This window comes from Mustela erminea, chromosome 1 (genome assembly GCF_009829155.1).
Source record: "Mustela erminea isolate mMusErm1 chromosome 1, mMusErm1.Pri, whole genome shotgun sequence".
Lineage (NCBI taxonomy): Eukaryota > Metazoa > Chordata > Mammalia > Carnivora > Mustelidae > Mustela > Mustela erminea.
This window is the reverse complement of record NC_045614.1, coordinates 19,037,153-19,063,287: the sequence shown is the minus strand read 5'-3', so window position 1 is coordinate 19,063,287 and position 26,135 is coordinate 19,037,153. Positions and strand designations below refer to the sequence as shown.

The 26,135-nt window shown below is 42.7% G+C and overlaps 2 protein-coding genes and 1 pseudogene across 22 annotated transcripts in view; 2 read left to right on the top strand and 1 right to left on the bottom strand.

The window, feature by feature from the left end:
• Window positions 1–12,026, bottom strand: part of CCDC36 (coiled-coil domain containing 36) — a 44,641-nt gene extending 32,615 nt beyond the window's left edge. For 4 of the 20 annotated variants that reach the window (XR_004280343.1, XM_032319523.1, XM_032319515.1 and 1 more), the window contains exons 1-2: window positions 7,257–7,706; window positions 6,030–6,105 (exon numbers count right to left, since the gene is read on the bottom strand). The gene's annotated coding sequence lies outside the window, so the exon portion shown is untranslated. The other 16 variants (XM_032319486.1, XM_032319552.1, XM_032319492.1 and 13 more) reach the window with 14 other exon arrangements.
• C1H3orf84 (chromosome 1 C3orf84 homolog) lies at window positions 10,475–25,781 on the top strand. Of its 2 annotated transcripts, none has more exons than XM_032319585.1 (4): window positions 10,475–10,641; window positions 18,103–18,216; window positions 24,937–24,993; window positions 25,374–25,781. In XM_032319585.1, the coding sequence occupies exons 1-4, from the start codon at window positions 10,555–10,557 to the stop codon at window positions 25,779–25,781; spliced, it is 666 nt and encodes a 221-aa protein (XP_032175476.1). In that variant the 5' UTR covers window positions 10,475–10,554. The 2 variants fall into 2 exon arrangements, with proteins under 2 accessions (XP_032175476.1, XP_032175483.1); XM_032319592.1 differs by lacking the exon at window positions 10,475–10,641 and adding an exon at window positions 15,625–15,732.
• Window positions 20,069–20,967, top strand: LOC116566864 (annotated as a pseudogene).
• Window positions 25,782–26,135: the final 354 nt, after the last annotated feature.

Here is a 26,135-nt window from a genome sequence, read left to right as displayed (position 1 = left end):
TTTTAAAAACTGGCAATATTGTCCAGGCACGTTCATAAGTGAATTTTACTAAATATTTAAGAAAGAAAGTATGCCATTTCTCTAAAATCTCATCCTAATACCAAACGAGACAAAGACACTGTAAAAAAAGAAAACCACAGACCAAGACCTCTCATGAACATGGGTGCAAAATCCTCAACAAAATATTAGCAAATTGAATGCAACAATATATGAAAATAATTATATATAACCAAGTAATAATTATTCTAGACGTGCAAAACTATTTCAACATTTGAAAATCAAATAACGTAAACTGTCACAGATCAGAGAAGAAAAATCATATGATCATATAAATGGGTATTAAAAAAACATTTGGGGTGCTTGGGTCACTCAGTTGGTTGAGTGTCCGACTCTTGATCTCAACTCAGGTCTTGATCTCAAGGTCCTGAGTTTAGGTTCTATGTTGGACTCCATGCCAGGAGCGGAGCCTAATAAAAAATGAATTTTTTAAAAAAGCATTTGACAAAATCCAACACCCATTCATGAGAAAAACTCTCAGCAAAATAGGAAATAGAGGGGAACTTCCTCAACTTGATAGAAAACATCTACACAAAATTCCAAAGCTAACATCATACTTAATTATGAGAATCTAAGTTTTCCCTCTTAAGATCAGGGACAAGGCAAGGATTTCCCCTCCTCTCTCAGTACAACATTGTACTAGAAGTTCTAAATAATGAACTAAAACAATAAAAGGAAATAAAAGGTATATAGATTGGAAAAGAAAAAGTAAAACTATCTTTGTTCAAGACCACATGACTTTCTATGGAGCAAATTCAAAAGAAGTAACAAAACAACTCCTGGAACAAAGAAGTAATTATACCAGTGTTGCAAGATAAAGATTAATACACAAAAGTTAATCCCTTTCCTAAATACCAGGCAGTGAACAAATGAATTTGAAATTAAGCACAAAATACCATTTATATTAGCAACCCTAAAATTCTAAGTATAAATCTAACAAAATATGTATAAGATCTATATGAAGAAAACCCCAAAATTCTGATGAAAGATATCAAAGAAGAATGAAATAAGTGGAGAGATATTCATGTTCATGGACAAGAAGACTCAATATTGTCAAGACATCAGTTCTTTCCAACTTGATCTATATATTCAATGCACTCTCAATAAAAATTTGAGCAAGTTATCTTGTGGATATTGACAAACTGATTCTAAAGTTTATATGGAGGGTGCCTGGGTGGCTCAGTGGATTAAGCCTCTGCCTTCGAATCAGATCATGATCTCAGGCTCCTGGGATCGAGCCCCGCATTGGGCTCTCTGCTCAGTGGGGTGTCTGCTTCCCCCTTTCTCTGCCTGCTGCTCTGACTACTTGTGATCTCTGTCAGGTGAATAAATAAAATCTTTAAAAAAAATAAAAAATAAATAAATTTGTATGGAGAGGCAAAAGATCCAGAATAGCCAACACAATATTAAAGGAGAAGAACAAAGTCAGAGAATTGACACTATCCAACTTCAAGATTTACTATAAAGCTAACTAATCAAAATAGTGTGGTACTGGCAAAGGAACAGACTAACAGACCAATGAAATAGGATAGAGTGCTCAGAAATAGATTCACTCAAATACAGTCAACTGATCTTTGACAAGGGAGCAAAGTCAATAAAATGAAGAAAACATACTCTTTTTTTTTTTTTTTCATCTTTGGCAGCAGAGTGGGTAGGAGAAGAATCAATGAAAACATACTCTTTTAAACAAATTGTGCTGGAACATCTGGAGATCCACATGCAAAGAAAACTTAGACAGACCTTACACCTTTCACAAAAAATTAACTCAAAATGAATCATAGACCTAAATGTAAAATTCAAAGCTATTAAAAAAGACTCTTAGAAAATAAGATAGGAGAAAATCTAGATGACCCCTGTATTTGCCAATGACTTTGTAAATTCAACACTAAAGACCTGATCCATGAATGAAATAATTAATAAGCTGGACTTCCCTAAAATTAAAAACTTCTGCTCTGTGAAAAACATGGTCAAGAAAGTGAGAAGCCACATACTGGGAGAAAATATTTGCAAAAGACATCTGAAAAAGGTATCCAAAATATCCAAAATATACAAGGAACCCTTTTAGAAAAATATATTTATTTTTTTAAGTAATCTCTATATCCAATATGGGGTTTGAACTCATGACCCTGAGATTAGGAGTCACATGCTCCACTGACTGAGTCAGCCAGTTGTCCCAAATATACAAAGAACTCTTAAAACTCAAGAATAAAACAAACAACTCAACATATATCCATATATCCATGGAATAGAAAAGAGAGCCAGAAATTAACCCATGCATAATAGGGTTGACTAACTTATGACAAAGGAGCCAAGAATATATATTAGGGAAAGGAAATTATCTTTAATAAACAGTGCTGGGAAAACTGGACAGCCACATACCAAAGAATGAAACTGGACCCTTGTCTTATATCACATACAAAATCAACTCAAAATCAATTAAAAATTTAAGGTTAAGACCTGAAACAGTTAAATTCCTATAGGAAAACATAAGGGGTAAGCTTCTTGACATCAGTCTTGGCAATGATTTTTTGGACTTGACACAAAAAGCAAAAGCAACAAAACCAAAAATAAACAAGTGAGACCACATCAAACTGAAAAGCTTCTACACAGCAAAGGAAACCATCAATAAAATGAAGAGGCAACCTGTGGAATGGGAGAAAACATTTGTAAACCATATATCTGATAAAGGGTTAATACCCGAAATATATAAAGGACTTCCACAACTCATAGGAAAAAAAAAAAAACCAAACAAACCAATTAATAAATGGTCAGAGGAACTGAATAGACATTTTTCCAAAGAAGATACACAAATGGCCTAAGGTACAGAAAAGGTGTTCAACATCACTATTCATCAGGGAAATGCAAATCAAAACCACACTGAGATATCATCTCACATTTGTCAGGATGGCCATCATTAAAATAACAAGAGATAAATATTGGTGAAAATGTGGAGAAGAGGGAAACTGCATTGTTGGTGGCAATATAAATTGGTGCAGCCACTATAAAAAATAGTATGGTGTTTCCTCAAGAAATTAAAAACAGAATGACCATATATAATCCAGCAAACCTACTTCTGGGTATATATCCAAAGGAAATGAAAACAGGATATCAGAGAGACATCTGCACTCCATGTTCACTGCAGCATTATTCACATAGTCAACATACAGAAACAAACTAAGGGTCTCTCAGTGGATGAATGGATAAAGTATGGTACAGGTACACACACACACACACACACACACACACACACACACACACACACACACAGAGGAATATTATTCAGCCATGAGAAATAAAGAAATTCTGCTACTTGTGACAATAAATTCCACGGTTCCATCGATGGAACCCAAGGGCCTTATGCTAAGTGAAATAAGCCAGACAGAGAAGACAAATACTGCATGGTTTTACATACATGCAGAATCTTAAAAAGAAAAAGGAAAAAAAGTCAAACAGAGAGTAGAAAAGTGGTTGCCAAAGGCTAGAGGGTGGGGGAAATCAAGAGACACTCATAAAAGGGTACAAGTTTTTAGCTGTAAGATGAATAAGGTCTGAGAACCTAATGAATAATGTGGTGAGTATAGTTGATAATGCTGTATTGTATAACTGGAATTTGCTGAGAGAGTAGAACTTAAATGGTTTCACTAAATAAATACACACATACATATATTTAAAAAAAAGTGATCTACGAGGTGATGAATGTAGTAATTAATTAGATGGGTGAGATCCTTTCACAATGTCAAATCATCATGATGTATACTTTAAATATATTACAGTTTTATTAGTCAATTATATCACCTGAAGGTGAAAAAAAAACCCACCCAAAAACCTAACAAGAAATGCCCAAAACCTATGTGAAGAAAGTTATAAACCATTCCTATATAATGGGAAAGATATGTCCTGTTCATTGATAGAAAGAATCAACGTCACAAAGATGTTAAATCTATCTAGGTTAATTTATAATTTTGAAATGTCCCAATAAAAATACCATCATTTTTTTTCTACAGGGAGAAAACTGATTATAATGCCCATTTAGAAATGAAAACAAGCAAAACCAGCCAGGAAAATTCTAAAATAGAAAGAGAAGAAAGAGAAGGAGGGGAAAAAAAGAAGGGGTGGGGTAAGTCAGCCCTACCAGGTATTAAAAACATATTATAAAGCTTCTACAATTTTACAGCATTATATTAGCATATGATTAGATAGCCAAGCCAGAATAGATTATAACAATAGATCTAATTGCAAGTGGAAATGTATACGACCATATGATAAAAATAGCATCTCAAATATATTGAGGAAAGACATTTTTAAAAAGTAGAGTTGAAGGGCTCCTAGATGGCTCAGTGGGTTAAGCCTCTGCCTTCGGCTCAGGTCCTGGTCTCAGGGTCCTGGGATCGAGCCCTGCATTGAGCTCTCTGCTCAGCGGGGAGCCTGCTTCCCCCACCAACCCCAGCTGCCTCTCTTCCTACTTGTGATCTCTCTGTCAAATAAATAAAATCTTTTTTTTTTTTTTTTTTTAAGTAGAGTTGAGGGGCCCCTGGGTGGCTCAGTTGGTTATGCATTTGCCTTCAGCTCAGGTCATGATCTCAGGGTCTCAGATCGAGCCCCATATCTGGCTCCCTGCTCAACAGGGAGTCTGTTTCTCCCTCTCCCTCTGCCCGTGTTCCCTCTGCTTGTGCTCTTTTTCTTTCTCTTTCTCTCTCTAAAATAAATAAATAAAATCTTTTTTTTTTTTTTAAAGTAGAGTTGAGGAGTGCCTGGGTGGCTCAGTCAGTTAATTGTCTGTTAATTGACTGATGTTTTTGGCTCAGGTCAGAATCTCGGGGTTCTGAGATTGAGCCCTGAGTAGGGCTCTGCATTCAGCGTGAAGTCTGCTTGTCCTTCTCCTTCTTCTTCTCCCCTAGCACTCTCTCACATAATTAAATAAAATCTTTTTTTTTTAAGTAGTGTTAACGGAATAGTTATATGAAAAAAGATTAAGACTGAATCTAGTCCTTTCACTATACACAACAAAATATCCAGATGGATCAGAGATCATAAAAAATAAAATCACAAAAGCACTGAGGCTGGGAAGGGGTGGGGAGGCTGATAAATTCCTCATCAACCTGTTTGTGGGGAAAACTTTGATTCAAAATCCAAAAGTAATAAAATACCTATAAACCTGACTACATAAAGTTTTTTTAAAAGATTTATTTGAGAGAGTGATTGAGTGGGAGGGAGAGGGAGAGAGGATCTGAAGCAACTCCACACTGAGTGCAGAGCTGGACATGGGGCTTGATCCCTGGTCTGAAAGATCATGACCTGAGCTGAAATCAAGAGCCAGGGGCTTAACTGACTGAGCCACCCAGCACCCTGACTACATAAAATTTTTAAACGAACATTGGCTCAGATGGTTAAGTGTCTACCTTCAGCTCAGGTCATGATCTCTGGGTCCTGGTTGAGCACTGCCTCAGGCTTCCTGCCTAAGACATATGTGCCAATAATTCACACCCAGCTTTTGGTATTGAAATACCATTCACCACTGAAAGGAACCAGGTCTGGGGCAGGAAATGTGCAAGATGAGTCTTGGACATCTTGTTGTCCCAGAGAATAAGGAAGTTATCAGACTACCAGGACAAAAGACTTCTGCAGAGCTAACTTAAAGGGTCTTCCTCTGTTAAATATATAATTACATTTTTTTTTTAAAGATTTTATTTATTCACCTGACACAGAGAGATCACCAGTAGGCAGAGAGGCAGGCAGAGAGAGAGAGAGGAGGAAGCAGGCTCCCCGCGGAGCAGAGAACCCGATGCGGGACTCGATCCCAGAACCCTGAGATCATGACCTGAGCCGAAGGCAGCGGCTTAACCCACTGAGCCACCCAGGCGCCCCTATAATTACATTTTTTAAAAAACACTCATCAGTCACTTTGGAGGCTAGGCAACCAAGTTATTTTGAAAACTGGTAGGATAGGCAAAAGAATCAATCTTTTATCTTACCTTTCTAGAATAGATATACCTCAAAATAACCAACATAGAGATGGTAAGAAAGTTCTTCTTTATAGAGGTATTCCAGCTAATAAACATGGAATGAATGCTAGCATTAGATTATCATCATTTTGGAAGTCCAATGAAAATAATGAATCTAGGCAATGATCATCAATGGCTGCTAAAAAACCATGAGGTAAAAGGCTGATGAGGGGGCGCCTGGGTGGCTCAGTGGGTTAAGCCTCTGCTTTCGGCTCAGGTCATGATCTCAGTGTCCTGGGATCAAGCCCTGCATCGGGCTCTCTGCTCAGCAGGGAGCCTGCTTCCCCCCTCTCTCTGCCTGCCTCTCTGCCTACCTCTGATGTTTCTGTCAAATAAATAAAATCTTAAAAAAAAAAAAAAGGCTGATGAGGAACTTTATAATGAATAGATGAGGCTTAAAACACCTAAACCTCTCAACTGATCTTTTCATCATGAAGAAAGATGCCAGCCCTAGTAAGAACCCCTTGTTGCAGTTCAACAGGGCTGCATTGCCAATGCCAAGCATTACCAAAGAAGCAAGCATACTTGCTAAAAATATTGAGACAATCTTGTTAAGCTTCTAGATCTAAGGACCAGTTTACAGAAAATATAGGGGTTAAATGGAACCAGAGGAATATAATCAGCAAAATCCAGAGTGGTTAATTCTATAGTTTAAATGACTATATTCTTTTAAAGCATAAAAGGCAAGGGGCGCCTGTGCAGCTCAGCTGGTTAAGCGTCTGACTCTTGGTTTCAGCTCAGGTCATGATCTCATGGGTCGTGAGACCAAGACTCCAGTCAGGCTCTGTGCTCAGTGTGGAGTCAGCTTGAGATTCTCTCTTCCTCTCCCTCTTTCCCTCCTGCTCATGCGCTCTCTCTCTAAAATAAATAAATATTTAAAATAATCTAATGTTTGTGCTTTGCTTTAAAACAATGTAGATAGATTGGGGGATCTGGCGAAGGTTACAGACTGCCCTAGGTTATTTGGTAAAACTAGGTGATGGGTAGGTACACTGGAGTTCATTCATCCAATGATTTCTACTTCTATATGCTTGAAATTTTCCACACTAAAAAATTAATAAGTAAATGGATAAAAATACCTTGTATTAGCTAAAAATTCCCAAAGATGTTACCTCCAACCCAGACCCCTCTTCTGAAATTTACACTCCCATATTCAATTGCTGACCTGACAACTCTACCTCGGTGACTAATATATACCTTAAACTCAACATGTCCAAAACCAAGATCATCTTCTTTCCCCAAAACATTTTCCATCTTAGTCTTCCTATTCCAGTTAATGGCAACTACATCTTTCTGGTTGCATGGGCCAAAAATCTAAGAGTCCTCTTGACTCTCTTCTCACATTCAATCTGTCAGGAAATACTATGGTTAATTCCTTCAAAACATCCAGAATCGGTCCACTTCTCATTCCTTCCACTATAGGTTTACCAGATAAAATATAGGATATCCAGTTAAATTTGAATTTCCCAAATATTGCATGGAACACACTTGTACTAAATAAATAAATGTGTGTGTGTGTGTGTGTGTGTGTGTGTGTGTGTTTGTGTGTGTAGTTTACCTGAAATTTAACTTTAACTGGATGTCCTATATTTTTATTTGCTAAATGTGACAACACTAATCACCAGCTTGATTACTGAAATGGCCTCCAAACTGATCTCCCTGATTTTACCTTTGTCCCCACTTTATAGACTCTTCTTTATGAAGCAGAGTTCAAGCATTAAGTCAGATCATATTATCCCTTTGCTTCTACCCTATTCAAATACAAGCTGGAGTTCTCTAGATTATCTTCAGTGTCTCCCATCTCCCCTTAGCCTTGCTTCTTCCTCATCTACACCCCATTCCACACCTCTGATGGGGCTCCTCAGCTCCTCACTATATTGTTCTCCCTTGTTGGGCACACAACCAGTTTCAAGTCCCTTTCCCATATTGTTTCCTCTACTTGGTTCACTCTTCCCTCAGATAACAGCGTAATAGGCGAACCCACCTTCACCACCTCCAGGTGTTCCCTTAAATTATCTATTCAAAATTGTACACCTCAATATTTACTGTTTCTCCCTTGCTTTTTCTCCACAGCACACCATTATTCTAATAATGATATATCTTATTAATTTATCTTGTTTTGTCTACTGCAGCATGCACAACCAAGCCTACTATAATGTCAAGCCCTTTGAGGATAGGAATTTTTGTGTGTTCTGTTCCCTACTATACCCTCAAAATCTAGGCACAAATATTTGTGCCAGGCACAAACAGAAAATATTTACTGTTAAACGAGTTTTTTAAAAATGAGAACTAGGGGTGCCTGGATCGCTCAGTCAGTTAAGCCTCTGCCTTTGGCTCAGGTCACGATATCTGGGTCCTGGGATCCAGCCCTGCTTATGGCCCCCTGCTCAGCATCTGCTTCTCCTTCTCCCTCTGCTACTCTCCTCTGCTTATTCTTTCTCTCTCTCAAATAAATAAATCTTTTAAAAAATGAGAGCTAAATTAGGACAAGAGAGCAAAACTTTACAAGTATCCACAAACTGAAAAATACATACGATTTGTTTTCGATTATTACATTTCATTCAAATCCCTAGATCACCACAGACTTATTACATATTTTAATAAAGGGGAAGAATTTAAGTAAATATAAACTCTTATGTTTACTCTTATGTTAATTTTTTTCCTCTCCACACTTGTGAAAATTCCTCCTTCTAGAGTCTAGATTTAGAATCTGGATAATTTCATACACATCACTACAAGACCATTATTCAAGACCATTATTACTACATCTAGAAGATACATCCTCTATCATCTTCAATTTCTGTTTATGCTGAGAGAGGAGAATAATTTATGCAGTATATGCCTTGGGGTTTAGAATAACTACTTTGGGGGTTCCAAACCTAACTTGCTCTTAAGAGTTTTCATAAATGTGGAAAAATTCCATGGTTGCTCCCCTGACTATGACTAAGGACCACATGGGGCTTGATTTGCTCAGCCTCAAGTTTATCTGTTCTCTGTGCACTTACTCATCACCTACTACTGATATAGACTTTTAAATTCCCAGAGGGCAGAAATCCCCTCTGCCTAAACCTGTCCTTATAGATGCTAGTAAGGAAGAGGTAGTCATGCTTAGGTAGGACACTAGTTAAATGAAAACTGAGATGCACATATTACAAACTTTCAAGGGGCAGGGTTCTTCCTCCTCTAATCCCCCAGTCCAATTAGAAGAAGCATAAAAGCAGAGAAAAGGTTGGGGGGGGGCACATGGGTGGCTCAGTCGGTTGAGGGTGAGAGCCTTGGTTTTGGTTTGGGGGGTGATCTCATGGATCCTGGCATAGAGTCCCTGGCCTCCGCGCTCAATGGGGAATTTGGGGATTTTCTCCCTCTGCCCTCCCCACAACATCACCAAAATAAGTAAATTTTTAAAAGGGGGGTGCAGAGGAAAGGCTTAAGTGCATGCAAGGAATTCGACTGTCTCCACAGGGAGCCCTGCCAAGGTGGTAGGCAGGGGAGGAAAAACCGGACTTGAGAGAATATCCTACGGGTCTCAGAGAGCACCCCTCACCCTGTCTTCAACACAAAATCCTAAAGCCACAGTGTGAGGTACTCTACATGCCTCTGGCTCTGGCTCCTCTGGCTCCTCCACTAGGTCGCAGAAAAAAACCAGTTCTGTCCCTCAGACTCTGCGGCCCCGCGGGCCTTCAGAAGACCCGCTTCAACCTCACGCAGCCATTCTCTCATCTTCATCTCTTTTCAACCAGGAGACATGTTCTGGACTCCTAGACTAAATCATTTCAGGGTCCTTTCCAGAGACCGCCAAGGGATACTGCATAACAATAAAGGCAAACCCCAGTCGGTTTCCCTGGACTCCTGTTCACCCCGACTTTCTGAGCCAATTCTCTTCTTTTAGTCTCCTAATCCCGGACTCGGGATGAGAGGCTGTGGAACCCTGCGAATCTGACAAACACAGCTCTCCAAGGACAAACACAGAAAGTAAGTCTCCCAGAGCGGTCTTTCGTCACAGGGAGAGAATGACAGGCTAGGAACTCCAGCACAAGGATCAAGTGGACAAGCCAGCGTCCCAAGAAACTCCTCGAGGCCCCCGGAAATCCCGAACCTATAGTAAAGCCCCATAAGGTTCCCCAACCACCCCCCACCTTCACCCCACCCTCCCCTCCCTGCTGTCTCTAACCAAACCCCTCCCGCCTCAACCTCTGTGGGCCGTCGCGCGCCGCAAGCACCCCACCTGGGGCGTCTCTGATCTCGCCTCGAGGCCAGTCCCGCCGATGTCGCCTGAGCATGCGTGATCCCGCCCCCAGGGCCTGATCTCACCAATGAGGGTTAGGCCCCGCCTCTGGGCCCGCCCCCTCCGCTGCTCAAGATTAACGGTTCTAACAGTTTTAAAGGTTCTAACGGTTTTAACGGTCCTAACAGTTTTACCCGCAGGTTCCTTGGCTTGGCCCGGTGGCCTACCTCTCACCGCATACCGCTGCACGGCCCACGTGTGCCTCACAAGATGTACCCGCGCACCTCCTCAGTCACACCCCTGCTGCCACCCGCACCCCAGCCAGCATCCCCTCACCAGTGCAGACCCGCTCAGGAGTTACCTGACCCACCCTGCTGTATGTGGAGTGGACTGGGTGCCCAGGGGCTAGGGCACCGGCTGGGGCCCAAGGGATCCTAACAAGACCTGGGTAGGGAAAGCCGCTGGGAGGAGAGGGGCCGTGGTCAAAAGGGGACACAGAACTGGCAGCCTGGTGGGGAGAAATAGTGCAGGGAACCCGGCCTGCTAGATACTGAGACAATGTGAGGGCACGGTGGGCAGGGCAGAGGGTATAGGGAGGAGCGATCTGTGTAACTCTGTCTCTGATGGTTATAGATGGTTTTTAAAGCCATGAAACAGATAATGAAAGAGTATGGATGGAAAACAGATTGTATTGAGCCCCAGGACACACAACTTTAGAGGCCTACATAAGGAAAAAGCAGCAAAAGACTCCAAGCAGGTGTGGTCAGGGACAGAAGAGGGATACCCAAGAGAGAGAGGTGCTGTGGAAGCCGCCTGGACCATCCTTCAAAGAGGAGCTATGTTGTTACTAGTGGGAGATTGGAGGTGTGGAGGTCTCAGTTCTTGGATTCCCCATGAAAGACTTATATGAGGATCCCCACTCGAATAAAGGCTGCCAGAAAGAAAATAGAAAGCACAAAGCAATTAAGTTTAAGATGGGAGAGTACAGGGCGCCTGGGTGGCTCAGTGGGTTTAAAGCCTCTGCCTTCAGCTCAGGTCATGATCCCAGGGTCCTGGGATAGAGCTCTGCATCTGTGGCCGGTGGTCTCTTCCGCGTTGGGCGCTCTGCTCAGTGGGGAGCTTGCTTCCCCCTCCCTCTCTGCCTGCCTCTCTGCCTACTTGAGATCTCTCTCTGTCAAATAAATAAATAAAATCTTAAAAAAAAAAAAAAAAAGGATGGGAGAGTAGGCAGGCTCAGAGATGGGAGCTGTTCTGGGGTTAGGGGTGTCTTTTTATATTTGCAAATTATGGGTCACAGCTAGGGAGATCTCTGACTGAGTTTCCAAACAATCTAAGGGACTTCTCCAACTGGTTAGAAGAGGGAATTTTGAGCCTTATAGGTTCTATTTTTTTTTTAAAGATTTTACTTATTTATTTGATAGAGACACAGCAAGAAAGGGAATACAAGTGGAGGGAATGAGAGAGGGAGAAACAGGCTCCCACCAAGCAGGGAGCCCGATGCCAGGCTCAATCCCAGGGCCCTGGGATCATGACCTGACCCAAAGGCAGACGCTTAACGACTGAGCCACCCAGGCACCCCTGAGCCCTACAGGTTCTTGATGGAACTGTCATGACCATCTTGCCTCACTGAGGGTCAAAAATCACAATGTAAATATAATGAACATAGGCGGTCACCCTGGAGCAGAGGTTGAAAAGGAGAGCACATGTTCTGCATCTGTGGCCAGTGGTCTCTTCATTCCCTGGATTTTGGAAGCAGTAAGACCAGGATGCTAAAAGCCATGAAGCTAGGATGTTGTGCCCTCAGGCTTCTAATGGGTCACCTATTTATCACAGCTTTTGCCTCCAGGTCCTGTCTAACTGCCTGCTTCATCAATGTCAAATGCTGCTGATAGGTTAAGGAAAATGAAGAATGAGAATTAATTATTGGGTAAACTTGATGAGTGGTTTAGTGGGGACAAAAACCTGATTAGTGTTTGGATTCAAGACATCTGATAAAGAAACAAAATTATAAAGAACACTTTAAAGCTCAACGGTAAGAATATCACCTGATTTTATTTTTTAAGAATATCACCTGATTTTAAAATGGGCCAGGAGCACCTCGGTGGTTCAGTGGGCTAAGTGACCTGCTCTTGATTTTGGGTTGGGTCATGTTCTCAGGGTTGTAACAAGCCCCACGTCAAGATCTGCAATAGGCACGGAGCCTGTTTAAGATTCTCTCACCCTCTGCCCCTCTTCCACATCTAAATAAATAAATAAGTAGGCCAACGCAGGGTTTTTTTAATACATTGCACCAAAAAAGATCTACAGACAGAAAATAAGCATATGAAAAGATGCTCAACATTATATGTTATCAGGGAAATGAAAATTAAAACAACAATGAGCTGTCACTACATACCTATCCGAATGGCCAAAATCCAGAACACTGATAACACATATGTAGGTGAGGAATGGGAATGCTAAATGGTACAGCCACCTTGGAGGATGGTTTGGCAGTTTCTTACGAAACTGAACATACTCTTCCAGCAGTCATGCTCTTTGGTATTTACCCAAAGGACTTGAAAACTTATGTCTGCACAAAAACCTGCATGTGGATATTTATAGTGGCTTTATTTCATAATTGTAAATCTTAAACCAATAAGTCATTTTCAGTAAGTGAATGAATAAATAAACTGTGGTAATCCAAACAATGGAACATGAAGCCCTAAAAGAAATGAGCTATCAAGCTAGCAAAAGACATAGAGGAAACGTCAATATATTTTACTAAGCGAAAGGAGCCAATCTGAAAAGGCTATATACTGTAGGATTCCAATATGACATTGTGGAAAAGGTAAAATTATGGAAATAGTAAAAAAGGTCAGTGGTTGCCATGGATTGGGGGGAGGGAGGAATGTATAGCTGGAGCACAGAGGATTTTTAAGGCAGTGAAGCTATTCTGTGTGATAGCATAATGGTGCATACATGTGATTGAAGTATACATTTGTCTAAACTCATAGAATATACAATTGCAAGAGTGAACTCTAAGGTAAACTATCAACTTTGGGGGATAAAGGTGTGTCACTTTAGGTTCAGTGATTATAACAAATGTGCTATTCTGGTGGGGGAGATTAGTAGTAGGAGAGGTTATACACACGTGGGGCAGAAGGTATATAAGAAATCTCTGCACCTTCTACTCAAGTTTGTTGTGAACCTAAAACTGCTCTTAAAATTCTATATATATATATGTGTGTGTGTGTGTGTGTGTGTGTGTATAGGTAGAGCTTTGTGTATCCATACAATGGAAAACTACTAGGCCATAAAAAGGAATGAATGAGGGTGCCTGCGTGGCTCAGTGGGTTAAGTAAGCCTCTGCCTTCGGCTCAGGTCATGATCTCAGGGTCCTGGGATTGAGTCCCGCATTGGGCTTTCTGCTCAGCAGGGAGCCTGCTTCCCCCCTTTCTTTCTGCCTGCCTCTCTGCCTACTTGTGATCTTTCTCTGTGTGTCAAATAAAGAAAAAAAATCTTTAAAAAAAAAAGGAATGAGTGATTGATAGGTATCATGACATGGATAAAACACAAGATAATTATGCTACATGAAAGAAGTCAGATACAAAGAATACATATCAAATGATTCCATTTATATAAAATTCTAGAAAATGCAAAGTAATCTATGACAACAGTCAACCAGCAGTTGCTTGAGACCAATGAGTGCCATAGAGAAGGATTACCAACGGGCAGAAGGAAACTTGGGGGTGATGGGTACGTTTACTACCTTGATTGTGGCTATGTTTCATGCATGTATACATAGGTCAAAATGTGTCAGACTGTACACTTAATATGTGTGGTTTATTGTGTTAGTTATACTTAAAGCTTTGAAAAATAAAAACATTACAGATAGAATTGAAGCTCCACTCTACCTTCTCTGATACTATTCCCCAGGTGACTTCTATCCTGAATTTTATGCTGATCATTTCTAAGTATGTTTTATACTTTTAGTTCAAATGTTTGCATCTGCAAATAATATATAACATTGTTTTGCATGATTTTATCATTGTATAAGTGGTATACTTGGTGCATTTTTCTACAATTTGACTTTTTTAAAAAAGATTTTATTTATTAGAGAAAGAGAGAGGGCATGAGAGGGGAAAAGGTCAGAGGGAGAAGCAGACTCCCTGTGGAGCTGGGAGCCTGATGTGGGACTTGATCCCGGAACTCCAGGATCATGACCTGAGCTGAAGGCAGTGTCTTAACCAACTGAGCCACCCAGGCATCCCTCTACAATTTGACTTTTTGACTCACCTTTTTAAAGATAAATATATTTGTAGATTAAAGTATCTTTCCTATTGCCCTATTGGTGAAACACTCACCTGCTTACAGTTTTTCCCTTCTGAAGATGCTGCATTGAAAATTTTTGTACCTGTGAATACATATGAGAGTGGGTCATCAGAGTAACTACAGTAAGGGTGGGTTTTCTGGCTGATAGGGTTAAATCAGTGACCCCAGCAGGGTGATGTTTTCTGCTGTTAAACTTTTTATGGCATATTTTTAGAGGATGATTACCAGCTCCTTTTGGTTAGTGAACAGGGTGAACTGTTCATGTTCCTGTATTACAAATGGAAGAGAAATACAGTAATCTGCTCAAGGGCAGCTTGGAAGATAAGCACAATATTTTCGTGCTCCTTTTTTTGCTCCTTCTTTGCTCCTGTTATGCTTTCCTTCTTTACTGGGGCCCTGGTAACAGCCACCTGCCCACTGTTCTCAGGTGCTACAGACTCCTAAAAGAAAATCTGACAGAACCTTATTCTGAAGCAGCAATTTTATCCTAAGAAGCATCAACCCTTTTAACATTTCTTCTGACTCTGGAATGCTTTCGAAATTTATGTTCCTGGCAATATGGTTACACAATTTTACAATGCAGGATTCACCTTTAAAATGTTCTTTGAAGGGGCGCCTGGGTGGCTCAGTGGGTTAAAGCCTCTGCCTTCGGCTCAGGTCATGATCTCGGGGTCCTGGAATCCAGCCCGGTGAGCTCTCTGCTCAGCAGGGAGCCCGATCCCTGCCCCCCCCCCCCCCCCGCCTGCCTCTCTGCCTACTTGTGATCTCTGTCTGTCTAAATAAAAAAATAAATAATCTTTTAAAAAAATGTTCTTTGATATTTCATTGACTGAGTTCATCACACTCTACTGTAGAGTATATGTTTCTATATGTAAGAGCTTTATCCAAGCTGTTAATGCTGAGGGGCAAATTTCTCTCATAAAGAAGTAAAAATGAGCAGGAAGCACAAAGGGGTAGCAGACTGGGCAATGCCTCAATGATCTCAGCAGCATTGTGCAGTCACAACCTCCTTTTGTCACTAAGCAACAAGAAGTTGAGATTCTCTTTGCTCAGACATAGCCTCAAAAAGACAAAAGGAAAGTTTGCTTTTTCTACTTGCTTCCTGGAAAGATGCAAAGTGCTTTAGTAGGCTCGTGGGTAAGAATGCACTTTACAATTAATCTTCTCTCCTGGCCCCTGGGTAGTACCTGAAATTTGAATGAGTCATGGGAGTAAATTTAGCAAGAAGGATTTCATCCAACGTCCAGGCTGATGTAGGACCCTGAACTTCCCACTCCCCCTCTGCCATTCTAAGGTTACCCCTGGAACCTACCTAGTCTTACTGGTGCCATGTCCTTTCCTATGTGTCCTGGTCTTGTGCTAACCAGCTGAACCTCCTAGTCGTCTAGCCACCCTATTTATTCCAAGTTCTTTGCTTGGTCTTCCCAAACTTCTGGAGTTTGACTGCCCTGTATACTGGGAACATCTTGAGGGCAAAGACTGTTTTCCACCTGTATATCCCATGCCCAGTCCCATGCCTGGAATGCAGTAAAGGCGGCCCAATAATATTGAATTAACTAAATAGCAAAAAATTAATAATAATAAAATAAAAAATAAACTGAATAGAGGGCAAGTTCAACAGATAATAAAAAGACAACTTGGGCAACCAAAACCCTCAGTGGGTTGAAAAGATAAAGGGCTTTTCAGTCATGTATAGGAGGCTCCTGTGATGGCCAGAGGCCAAACTTGGGTCACATTCTTTCTGCTCAGAGCTATGATCATGGAGGACCAGACATACCCATCCTTTGCAGGAAGCTCTTAGAACAAACAGTTGGGCTCTAGGAGCTCCCTGGGTAGATATCACTGCTGTCCACAGGGCATCCACCTAATGATACCAAAACAGTGTATCTCCTTCTTAGACCTCTCACAAATGCTCATTTCTGTCTTTTGTCAGTCCCTGTCTCTGAAATCCTCTCCAGAAGGTATCCCTGTTGGTAAAGTACGTCTTTTGAAAAGCATATCCCTTGCTTAGGTGCTCCAGCTTCAGAGGGTGCCCTGCTTACCCCAGAACAGCAGGATATGTAGCAAATAAGTGCTCACGGTTTTGTCAATAAATGCCCAGGATGGAACCATTCAGTCCCCAGGGAAGGATCTTATCACCAGTCAGTGGCCCTGTTTTCAAAACTCTGCTCGGTGCTCTGAACCATCCCAACCCAAACTCTCTGGTCCCCCTCCCCTCCTGAAAAGTCTCCCTTTGCTCTTAGAAGAGAAACCATATATTTTTTTAAAGATTTTATTTATTTGACAGAGAGTACGAGCAGGGGAAGTGGAAGGCAGAGGGAGAGGGTGAAGCAGCTCCCCATTGAGCGGGGAGCCTGATGTGGAGCTCAATCCCAGGACCCTGGGATCGTGACCTGAGTCTCAGGGGGACACTTAATCAACTAAGACACCTAGGTGCCCTGAGAATGCATATTCTTTTTTTTTTTTTTTAAGATTTTATTTATTTATTTGACATAGAGAGATCACAAGTAGGCAGAGGCAGGCAGAGAGAGAGAGGGGGAAGCAGGCTCCCTGCCAAGCAGAGAGCATGATGTGGGGCTCGATCCCAGGACCCTGAGATCATGACCTGAGCCGAAGGCAGAGGCTTTAACCCACTGAGCCACCCAGGCACCCCGAGAATGCATATTCTTAAACTAGTGTGAGGCCTGCCCTTCCCTGACCTTACCTGACGAGTTTGCTCAAAATCCTTTAGTCACAAGGATTTTTGTTCTTTTTTGTTCTTCCAACACATTTCTTTCTTTCTGGCATTGGAACCTTTGCTCTTTCTGTTCCCATCACATAGAATGTTGTTCTGCTGTTCCTTGCACAGCTGACTCCTCCTCATGTTCAGGTCCCACCCTCATTTTCATGAAGGGCTATCTGTATTCCCTGTTACTCTTGATCTAGTTATTTGATCAGGTTATTTCTTCCCTGACCTTATTTGCTGTGTCCCACTCCTTCACCAGAAGGAAGTTTCACCAGGACCAGGATATTTCTGTCCTTTCACCATTTTCTCCCTAGCTTATACTGGAATTTTATGAAAGAGGGGAAGGATGGAAAAAAGGAAAAAAAAGGGAAAGGGCACATACATACATAACCCTCCTAGGTGGGCCAGCACAGTTGAGACAACTGTTTTGTTTGTTTGTTTGTTTTTAAGATTTTATTTGTCAGAGGGAGATCACAAGCAGGGGGAGGGGCAGGAAGAGGGAGAAGCAATCTCCCTGCTGAGTAAGGAGCCTGAAGCAGCATGTGATCCCAGGACCCTGGGATCATGACCTGAGTCTAAGGCAGTTGCTAAACCAACTGAGCCACCCAGGCATCGCGAGACCAACTGTTCTAATGATGGATGACAGATGTGTGTCTCTCTCCTCAGATTCTTTTTATTCTGACAGTAGCTCCCAGGAGAGGGTTCTGGCCTGGGGACCCTGAGGTCTGAGACTCAGGGTAAGCATTTGGGAGGGATTCACCCTCATGCCTGCCTTATTATAGCACAACACTGGCTTCTATGGGCACTACAGAGGCCAATTCAAGAGTGAAAGCGCTCAAGAATACCGCCTTGCAGCCAAGCCCCAGCCTCCAGCAGTGTTCCTGCAGCGATGCCAGGTACAAGGCAGCCCTGGGGGCAGCTGGGGTGGCTGGGTCAGTTTCTATTTCTCTTGGAACCCAAAAGCATCATCCCCAGAACTACCACTGCTGGACTGACACCTGAGGCCAGCTTATTCCCCAGAAAATGCATGAGCCCTGGCCACTCGTCCCTGAAATAGCGTATTTCCAGATCTCCACCTATAGAAAGGGTGGAGAAGAGCTAGTACCAAGCTGGAAAGTCTTGCTCATTGCTTTTTCTGGGTGGACGGAAGGTCAGGACCCAGTTTGGATAGGTGGCCATGGGGAAAGACCCTCCAGAACCCAGAAAGTAAGCCTTGAGTTTTGCCAACAACTGCTCTCAAGCTCAGATTCCTTGATGTCATGAAAGCCCATGGCCTAATTCACAGTCAGCCTTGTAGTCCAGGCGCCCAGGAGGCCTCTTTTGGTGAGGGAAGCAGCTTATAAAGTGGCTGGGTACCCATCCACATGTGTAGCCAAGGAGGACTGGAAAGGAGTAATGAGAGAAATAGCTGGAAAAGGCTTCCAGAGAACAGAAGAAAGAGAGAGAGATAAAGGGCCCAGACCCTCTACTGCTTCTAGGTCTGGAAACAAGGAGGGGGCACTGATCATCAGTTGGGGTCCCAACAATAAAAATCTCACTCAAATCAGGAGAACTCAGCAGAGTGTACATGCAAAGGAGTTGGATGTGAGGGCCTCAGGTAAACGTGGTATCATAGGCTGGTAACAACCAAGTGGTCAGTACCATTGGGCCCAGATGGACAGGGGAAAGTATGGCTCCTAGAACCCAGAAGGAGTGGGTGGTTTGGAGACAACTACCCTGAGAGGAGTGGTGATCATGGGGGGAGAGAGACAGACAGGTGGGGGCTAGTCTCGGGTGGAGTTAAGAGAAGAGACCTCTCCTTCCTTCCCTCCATCTCTTCCCAGGGCTTTTCAATGGCCAGAGGGAAGGCAGGCTGGCGAGAAATGCACTCAGATCAGCCCCCTGGGCAACAGCAGAATGGAGAACATGGAAAGGAACCTGGAGGAGTGTCTGGAACATTCTCTGCCCACTGCAGCTTCTTGCTCCCAAGCCTCTAGCCAGATCCTGCTTGATCTGCCATCTGAATTCTCCATGACTTGCTTTTCCAGGCCAAGAACAGGGTCTTAGAGGCTGCCATACTATGGAGTCTGAATTTCCTTAGCATTCTCAGTTTGAAGGAGAGCCTGGCATTGCCTACTGAGAGAGCTGGATCCAAAGGCAACTCCAGACCACTTATCTGGGATCACTTCTCCCTCGAGAATAATGGGACCTGGGTAGTTCAGGGACAGAGGCAAGCCGGGAACTTTGTTCTGCGTTTTTGTAGTAGCCCAGTGCCAGCTGTCATCCTAAAGACGGAACATTCAATCTGTCCCCCAGAAACAGAAGTTGGGAACATGTTTTGGGACATGTTTTAATTGAAGACTTGCTACACAAAGCATTTACTAGCATTACCAGCATCCCCAAACAGCATGATCTCTGAGTGTTGGGCTCAGACTGTATAAATGCAAAGTCTGGTGGCTCTTTCTATGTCTAAAGCTCTTTTAATTAGTGGAACTGTTTGGGGAAGGTGCACATTTTATTTTTCTATTAGCGAAGAGATACCAGGTTTCAACCAGCTGCTTGCAGCTATTATTGTTGAAAAACTTTTCAAGATGTGACACCACTTTTCTTTAGTTTGGGGCAGGTAGAAATTGTGTCATTCAGATGCAAGAAAATTCTCTTCTTTTTCTTTTTCTCTTCCAGACTGAATTAACTTATTTCTAGTACTTACCTGCCTGACTCTTGGGACATGTAATCCTGGTCCTGTTTGTTTCTTCTTTTTTAAAGAGGTTACTTTTATTTTTAATGGTCCTGTTCGTTCTTAAGGTCAGACAAGAGCCACAAGGACTCATGGTTTGGAGTAGATCCTTCATTGGTAGTGCCATGATTGTTGTATCCCTGTTCCACCACTGACATGTCTCGGTCTGTCACAGGAGCTCCTTACTCAGCATCCTATTGACTGCAGAATGCCCAGCCTCCACAAGGGTCCTTAGCTCTCCCACATGCAACTACTGCCCCATCCCAGGAAATCTACCTTTCCTCCATGGTCTCTTCAACTGGAACCCAAGCCCAAGCCCATCAGCTCAGAGACCATGGGTTTTACCACCTCAATTGAAAAGGATCCCTAGAAACAAAGATGCAGGTGAAATTCTTTCCAGGGAAAAGAATACTCAGAACTGCCCACATGGAAGGAAATGATTTCACTTCTTACCAGGCTTTCACTATTGTGAGAACAAAACTTGAGTCAATGGAAGTCAATAGATTATGCTACCACCATTAGAACAGTGACTTTCACTCTTGAGGGATGGTGTCTAGAGACATTCAGAATGATCCAGAATCTGACATACCATCATAGGCTGTCCTATAATACAGCCTTTAACAAAACGAAGCTGTTCTGAACCCTTGGTAATAGAATTGTGCACCTTTATACCAACAATGTTGGGAAAGCACCATAATCCACATGGGGCATGTGACCAGGCTGATTTCAAGAAGTTTGTGTTGTAAAACCTGAAGTTCATATGAGGTGTTCTGAAACAAACAAATAACATGTCAGCAGGGCCTGTAGTGGTTCCCTATATGATAAGTATGTCTATGACCAGATCAAGTGTGCTTTCCTTACCAAGGAGCATAATAACACTGTGAAAGTGTTGAAGGCACAAGCATAAAGTCAGAAAGCTAAATTGGATTAATAAAAAAAAATCAAAAGGCAAAAATACATGCATAGTGAGTTTTCAGAGTCAGAGTTGCCTCCCAACAACAGAGGCATCCACATTCTAGGGCTGTGTACAATTTTTTAGCCAAGGATAGAGATGGAGAAGAAATTTGGGGGTCATTTAGAACTTGCTGCATACTCCCAAGGTTTTTTCAATTGAAATTTTTATTGAAACAACTATAAATTCATAACCGGTTGTAAGAAATAATAGAGACCCTTTCTATACTTTTCCCAGTTTCCCCCAATGAAAACATTTTGCAAAACTGTAGTATAATACTGCAACCAGGACACTGACATTAATGCAACCCACCTATCTCAGATTTCCATTTTACTTACACTACTTGTATATATTAAGACCTATAAAATTTTATCACCTACTTATGTTTGTGTACCCACCACCACAGTTAACACACTGGCCAACATCGCAAGTATCCCTGGTACTGCCCTTTTATGACCACACCCACCAGCCTCCTGCTCCTCTACCCTTTCTCTGTCCCTAATCCCTAGCAACTACCAGCCTCTTCTCCTTTTCTAAAATTTTGTCATTTCAAAAATATTATACAAATAGAATGATATGGCATGCAATATTTGGAGATTGGTTTTTCTTGCTCAATATAATTTTCTAGAGATTTATCCAGGTGATTTATGGTTCATTCCTCTTCATTACTGAGTAGTATTCTATAGCATGCATATGCCAGTTTGTATAACCATTCACCTATTAAAAATATTGAGGCTGGTTCCAGTTTTTGGCTCTTACAAATAAAGCTGCTACAGGTTTTTGGGTGAACATAAGTTTTCCTCTCTTTGGATTAAATGCCTAAAAGTACAATTGCCGGATTATATGATGGCTATGTTCAGTTTTTTTTAAACTGCCAAACTGTTTTTTTCTCTTTTTTTAAAGATTTTATTTATTTATTTGACAGAGAGAGATCACAAGTAGGCAGAGAGGCAGGCAGAGAGAGAGAAGAGGAAGCAGGATCCCAGGACCCTGGGATCATGATCTGAGCCAAAGGCAGAGGCTTTAGCCCACTGAGCCACCCAGGCACCCCTGACAAACTGTTTTTTAGAGTGACTGTACCATTTTGTGTTCCCATCAGCAATGTATGAGTGATCCAGTTTCTCTGCATTCTCAACATTTGGTACTGTCTCTATTTTAGCCATTCTGATAAATATGTCATATCTCATTGTGATCTCAATTTGCATTTCATTAGTGTTTAATGATGGCGAACATTTTTTCATGTGTTATTTGCCATCTGTATATCCTTTTCAGTGAAATGGCTTCATCTTGTTTGTCCTTTTTTTTTTTATTTAAATTCAATCAATTAACATAAAATGTATTATTTGTTTCAGAGGTACAGGTCTGTGATTCATCAGTCTTTTATAATACCAATTGCTCACTACAACATATACCCTCCCCAATGTTCATCACCCCCTTACCCCATTCTCCCACCTCCTTACCCTCCAGCAACCCTCAGTTTATTTCCTAAGATTAGGAATCTCTTGTGATTTTTCTCCCTCCCTGGTTTTGTCTTGTTTCATTTTCTTTTTTCTCTTCCCATATGATCCTCTCCATTGTTTCCTGAATTCCACCTATCACTGAGATCATATGATAATTGTCTTTCTATAATTGACTATAATTTCTATAATTGACTTATTTCATTAACTTAATATCCTCTAATTCCATCCATATCATTTATGGATTTATTAAGATTTCATTTTTTATGGCTGCATAACATTCCATGCACTTCTTTATCCATCCGTCAATAGACATCTGACGTTTGCCCATTTTCTAATAGGATTGTTATTTTACTGTTGAGTTGTGAGAATTCTTTATATATTCTAGATATTATTCCTTTATGGGCTATTTGATTTGCAAGTATTTTCTCCCAGTCTGTGGCTTGTCTTTTCATCCTTTTTATACAAATTTTCACAGAGCAAAACTTTAAAAATTTTTTGATGGGGTCCAATTTATCAATTTTATTTTATTGCTCTTGCTTTTGGTATCAAATCAAAGAACCCTTTGCCTAGTTCTAAATACTGAAAATTTTTTCCTGTTTTTTTTCTAAAAGGGCCCTGGGTTTTTAATCCCTGTTGTGTCAGCTTGCTTTATGAGGAATGAAAGGTAAGGCTGGCTGGCTTCCCACCTTCATAGAGCTTTCATTCTACTTGGAAACCAACACCAGCTGTCTAGGGCAGGAGGTCCTGCTAGGGGAGCTTGTTAAAGATACATACCACACACACGCACACACACACACACACACACACACACAGATACATACCACGGAAGATTCTGATTCAGGGATCTGGGATGAAGCTAAACCCAGTCTTTTATCTAGCAACCTGTTGTCAGCCATTGCTCATACCCCAACCCAGCCTAGACTGAACTCATCAGATCAGACACTTCATTCAGGTCTGCAGCAGAAGAAGCTGAATGGCTGGGGACAGGGAACTCTAGGGCCAGAGGCCAGGCACAAAGTCAAGGTGGATGGTCTTAGGAGAGATTCCTACTAAAGTCTGGAGGCCTGGGGGGTGGCCTTTCTCTGCCTGGGGATGGGTTATGGTTCTATGGCTCCAAGTGAGCCAAAGCAAATGCCCTGAGGACTTTCTGAACCCTGTCCTTTAATTAAACAGCAAACATGTATTTGCCCAGGCACTGGGCTCAGTGTTGGAGTTATAGATGTGACCAAGACAGACAATAATCTTTGCCCACAAGGAGCTTACGTTCTTGTCAGGAACATTAGGCAACATCATACTATGTAGTCACCTAGTATGCCAGAAGGTGGAAAATGCAGAGTTGGGTGACGGCACTGATAGTGTTAGTGTTTGAAGAAATCCTCCCAAGTGGGAAGTGAGAGGGAGTCCTACGGCCAGCTACAAGAAGAGTCCCAGACAGAAGGCCCAGGTGTTGCAAAGGCCCAAAGTGGATATAGCTGGTATGTTTCAGAAGCATTAAGGATGCCAGTGCAGTTGCAGATAATGGAGAAATCAATACTGTGTGGGTCTCATGGACCACTACATTGACTTTGGCTTTTATAAACATGAGGAAATATTGTAAATTTTCAGCAAACAAGGAAGATGATTTGATCTACATATCAGAAGAGTTATTCTACCTGCTAAGAGAACAATAAACTGGAAGGGAATGCTTGGAAGTAGAGACATGAGGTAGGAAGCTCTTGCAATAATTCAAGCAAGAGAAGAATGTGTTTCTTGGATCAGGGAAAGCAGTGGACATGCTAAGGAGTGGTCCAATCCTGGGCATATGTTGAAGGAATAATCAACAGGATTTCCTGATACTTTGGATATAGGGTGTGAAAGAAGAGAATCAAAGGGACTCCAAGGTTTTTGGCAGGATCTAGCTACCATGACCTGACCTGGGGGAGGCTCTGGAGGGCTGGGGTTGGGGCATAATCCAGAGCTCAGTCATGCGTTGGAGATGCCTGTAAGACATTTACAAGAAGATATGGAATAGCTTCTTGGCTATTGAATCTGGAGATCAGGACAGAGCTCAAGCTAGATAGAGAAATGGCCGTTTCCAGGTGGTACTTAGGGCCAAGAGCTTGGGTTGTTGATGAAGGATTAAATGTTGACAGAAGGGAGGAAAGAATTGAAGCCTGGTCCTGGACAATCTAAGAGTTAAAGGACGTGACATGAAACTTAAACCACTGCCCTTCTGGTGGCAGGATGTCTTCGAAGATGCCTCAGCCCCTTCTTCAATCAGCAGCCCTAGAGACTTTTGATTTGGAGGCAAATACCAGCATGAGATGTCCTAGGAGTGAGGCAAACAGCTTTAATTTCTAGCTGCTCTTTCAGGATTTTGGCAATTTTAGCAGTTTAGGGGTAGTGGCTCCTGGCAGCTTCCCTCCATTCTGGGTCCTGATGTAACATCTGAAGGGCAGGTGAGCATCATTTTCCCCCCCATTTACCTTCTTTCTCACTGTCTTTAAAGGAGCCAGCACAGCAACACTTGTTCTCCAAGCATGACAACCGTACTTCTTTCGACAAAGTGAGTGCTGGAGAAAGGAAGGAGAGCGGGCAGGGCCCCAGCCTAGACTGAAGTTGAGGTAGGGTGGTGGGGATAAGACACTGAGGGGAGGGAGGGCTCCTGAAAACCTCTCTTGTCTGGGAAACAGCCCATTTCCCAAACAAAGATACCTCTGCTTTGGTTTCATCTACTAGCTTGCCTGACAATGTGCAAATATCCCAGGGGCCACTGGCTTTCTGGAGGTTTCACCATGGAATAGAAGGCATAACTGGGGAGGCATGCCAAAGAGGCTGGGGTACAGGCCAGGGGAGCCAGGCATCACCAAGTAGGCTTGGGTTGAGGAGGGGCCAAGGGGTGCTTGGTGCCAGGACTGTGGGCCAAGGGCCCATACCGTTGAGGAGGGCCCCTACTGCCTGCTGCAGGGAATCGGAAGGCGGAAAGACCTGGAGCGTCTGTGGCAGCGGCACACCTTCCTGCGCTGGGCACCCCAGGAGCTGGAGTTGAGCCAGCAGCGGCCCCCTGAATCCTCCTACCAGGCCAATTTCCGGTCAGGCCCAGGACTCAGTGACCTCCCCCAGCGCCTTATCCACTTTGTGCAGATCGAGCCTCCCCGAATCAGCACCACCTACCAACAGAACTTCTGCCAGCCATCCCGGGGTGGCCACTGTGGCAGCAGCAATACGGGACCGGTCACCAACACACTGCCTGACCTCCCAGGGATCCCAAGACCCAAGCTGCTGCAGCATTACCTTCATGCTGGGGTCTCGGAGTGTCTAAACTGGTCCAGATTATTAAACAAGGACAGCTGACACAGCGGCCTTTCTGTGCTTGCAGTCCAAGGGCTCTAAGAAGCTGGACAGCGGTGAGGCCCATGGCACCTGTGTGCTGGGCAGGGGAGGTGCTGCCCTGGGAACCCTGCCACTGAGTGAAAACCCTGCAGGAGCCTAAGGGCCCAGGAGGGCCACCACGGTCATAGCAGATCAGTTCTGGGACCCCAAATCCATTCTTCCAGTAAACCCAGCTGTGCGCCCCTTGTACTCATGCAGCTGTAGGGAAAGCAGTCAGTGGGCCCTTCTAGCGAGCAGCAAAGACTGGAGGAGGAGGCACATGCTGGCAGCTCTGATTTCTCTGGGAGGCTACCATGCCTCTAGGGGTCTGGTGGG